Here is a 2,274-nt window from a genome sequence, read left to right on the forward strand (position 1 = left end):
GGGATGACGAAAGTTTTGTGGGAACATCATGAAAATAATGTAACGCGAGTTCTGACTTTCCAATGTAAAACTAAAGGAGTCGAAAGCAACGTAAGACTGACTACGTATAAAAGTATGGAACTACGTATGATTTACGAAATAATTACTAATTTCGTATAGAAAACTAGTGATAGTCAACTTTTTATTTCCATCGTAATCAAATAATAGCCCACAGGTCCAACTGTTTTAATAACATTGTTTGAATATCCTCTGACACATAAATATTATCTTAGAAGTCAATTTGACGTGTATAATATGCTCTTAAAATATCGGAAAAAAACTATTTTATTCAAAACCTTATTTTGTCCCCATTCCGTGGATAATATAAAAACGTAACATTCATGATAGATCCATGCATGTGAATGGAAAGGCTGTCACGGGTAAAAAAGGTTATTTAGGTATCAAATGGCCTCAAGTTTTGGATAGATACTGAAAACTCGATCCGTATCACTTTTTTGGTTTCAAAAGATTGGAAGTAATAACTACTCTATACCTTTTTAAGTTTGAAATTCAAAAATAGATTTGAAATCCAATCAAAGATCTTATCTAATGCTCAACAAAGAAAAATAAAAATCTTATCTACAAAGACTAAAAATAAAAATAAAAATGTAGCGGTCTTTTTTGTCCATTGACCGAGTTTTGCGGGCGTTTACTCATTTAGTACCACAAACATCAAACAAAAAGATCTGTCACTTGTAAGAAAAAGGTGACGAGAAAATCAAAAATAGCTTTAATTAAGTCAAAAATGTAATTCTAGTGCAAATTAAAGAGTGTTGATCCATCTAAGAAATTACAGCTTTCGTGTATTAATTATTTATTGTGAAGTCCAATAATTACGTTAATTTGGTAAACTGTCCTTAAGTATTGTTGAGAAAATTAGATTATTCCTCGTCATCATAAGATAACTTTTACACATTTTCAAACAGAAAAAGACAAAGATTATAGTATTTAGTTAAAATAATTTGCTTAGAACTAAAAAAAAAGACACGAGATTTATGGAAGCAGATAAGATCCAGAGGAATAGGGCAAGTGGGAAGAACGAGAACAAACAGCTGTTCTTTCTCTTCCAAACCTCAAAGTCAGCCGACAGTTAAATTTTGACAAATGCTATAAATTTCAACTCAAATCTTCTTCATTTTTCAATATCAACTCTTTTCTTCTTCTTTTTGTTTTCTCTGTCTGAATTCGAACCAGATCTAACTAATTATCTGAAGAGGAAAACAAAAACTAACACAAGAAAACGAAGAACAAGATCTCCTCCTCTGTCTGAAAACAGAGCCAAGTAAACCACAAACACCGAAACTTCCACGACGTCGTTTAAGCAAATTTTTTTTTTTTAATCTTTTTTTCTCAAATCGGAGAAATGGCCGGAGGGTTCGTCAGTCAAACGCCGGGAGTTCGGAACTATAATTACAAGTTGACACCGAAAGTGTTCGTAACATGTTTCATCGGTGCTTTTGGTGGTCTCATCTTCGGATACGATCTCGGGATCTCAGGTTTCTTTTTTTGTTTGTTTCTCAGATTCAAATCTTGTTCTTTCTTTCATCTAGGAAATGTCCGGTGACTAATTGTGGGTTTTTTTTTTCTTGTAGGAGGGGTAACCGATGGAGCCTTTCCTGGAAGAGTTCTTCCCTTACGTGCACAAGAAGATGAAGAGCGCACACGAGAACGAGTACTGTCGATTTGATAGTCAGCTTCTTACTCTCTTCACTTCGTCTCTCTATGTGGCGGCTTTGATCTCTTCTCTCTTCGCCTCCACCATTACTCGAGTTTTCGGTAGGAAATGGTCGATGTTCCTCGGTGGTTTTACCTTCTTCATCGGCTCTGCTTTCAACGGCTTTGCCCAAAACATTGCTATGCTTCTCATCGGTCGTATACTACTCGGTTTCGGAGTCGGATTCGCCAATCAAGTAAGTTTCTGTGGTAAAGTACCTTGATGAAGAAGTAACACTGGCAGCTTGGTTAACTGGTTATTATGCTTTTTCTTATTTCAGTCTGTGCCGGTTTATTTATCGGAAATGGCTCCTCCGAATCTAAGAGGAGCTTTCAACAACGGGTTTCAAGTTGCGATTATCTTTGGTATTGTGGTTGCAACGATCATTAATTACTTCACCGCTCAGATGAAAGGAAACATCGGATGGAGAATCTCTCTCGGATTAGCTTGTGTCCCTGCAGTGATGATCATGATCGGAGCCCTAATCCTTCCCGACACTCCCAACTCGCTCATTGAACGTG

General features: G+C 36.3%; 1 protein-coding gene across 1 annotated transcript in view; it reads left to right on the forward strand.

Annotated features, from left to right (window-relative positions):
- Window positions 1,027-2,274, forward strand: part of LOC104784840 (sugar transport protein 4) — a 7,275-nt gene continuing 6,027 nt past the window's right edge. Inside the window, exon 1 of the mRNA XM_010509932.2 lies at window positions 1,027-1,535. Coding sequence (XP_010508234.1) covers window positions 1,403-1,535 — 133 coding nt within the window. The 5' untranslated portion in view covers window positions 1,027-1,402. The remainder of the gene's footprint in view (window positions 1,536-2,274) is intronic.

Source organism: Camelina sativa, chromosome 1 (genome assembly GCF_000633955.1).
Source record: "Camelina sativa cultivar DH55 chromosome 1, Cs, whole genome shotgun sequence".
Classification (NCBI taxonomy): Eukaryota; Viridiplantae; Streptophyta; class Magnoliopsida; order Brassicales; family Brassicaceae; genus Camelina; species Camelina sativa.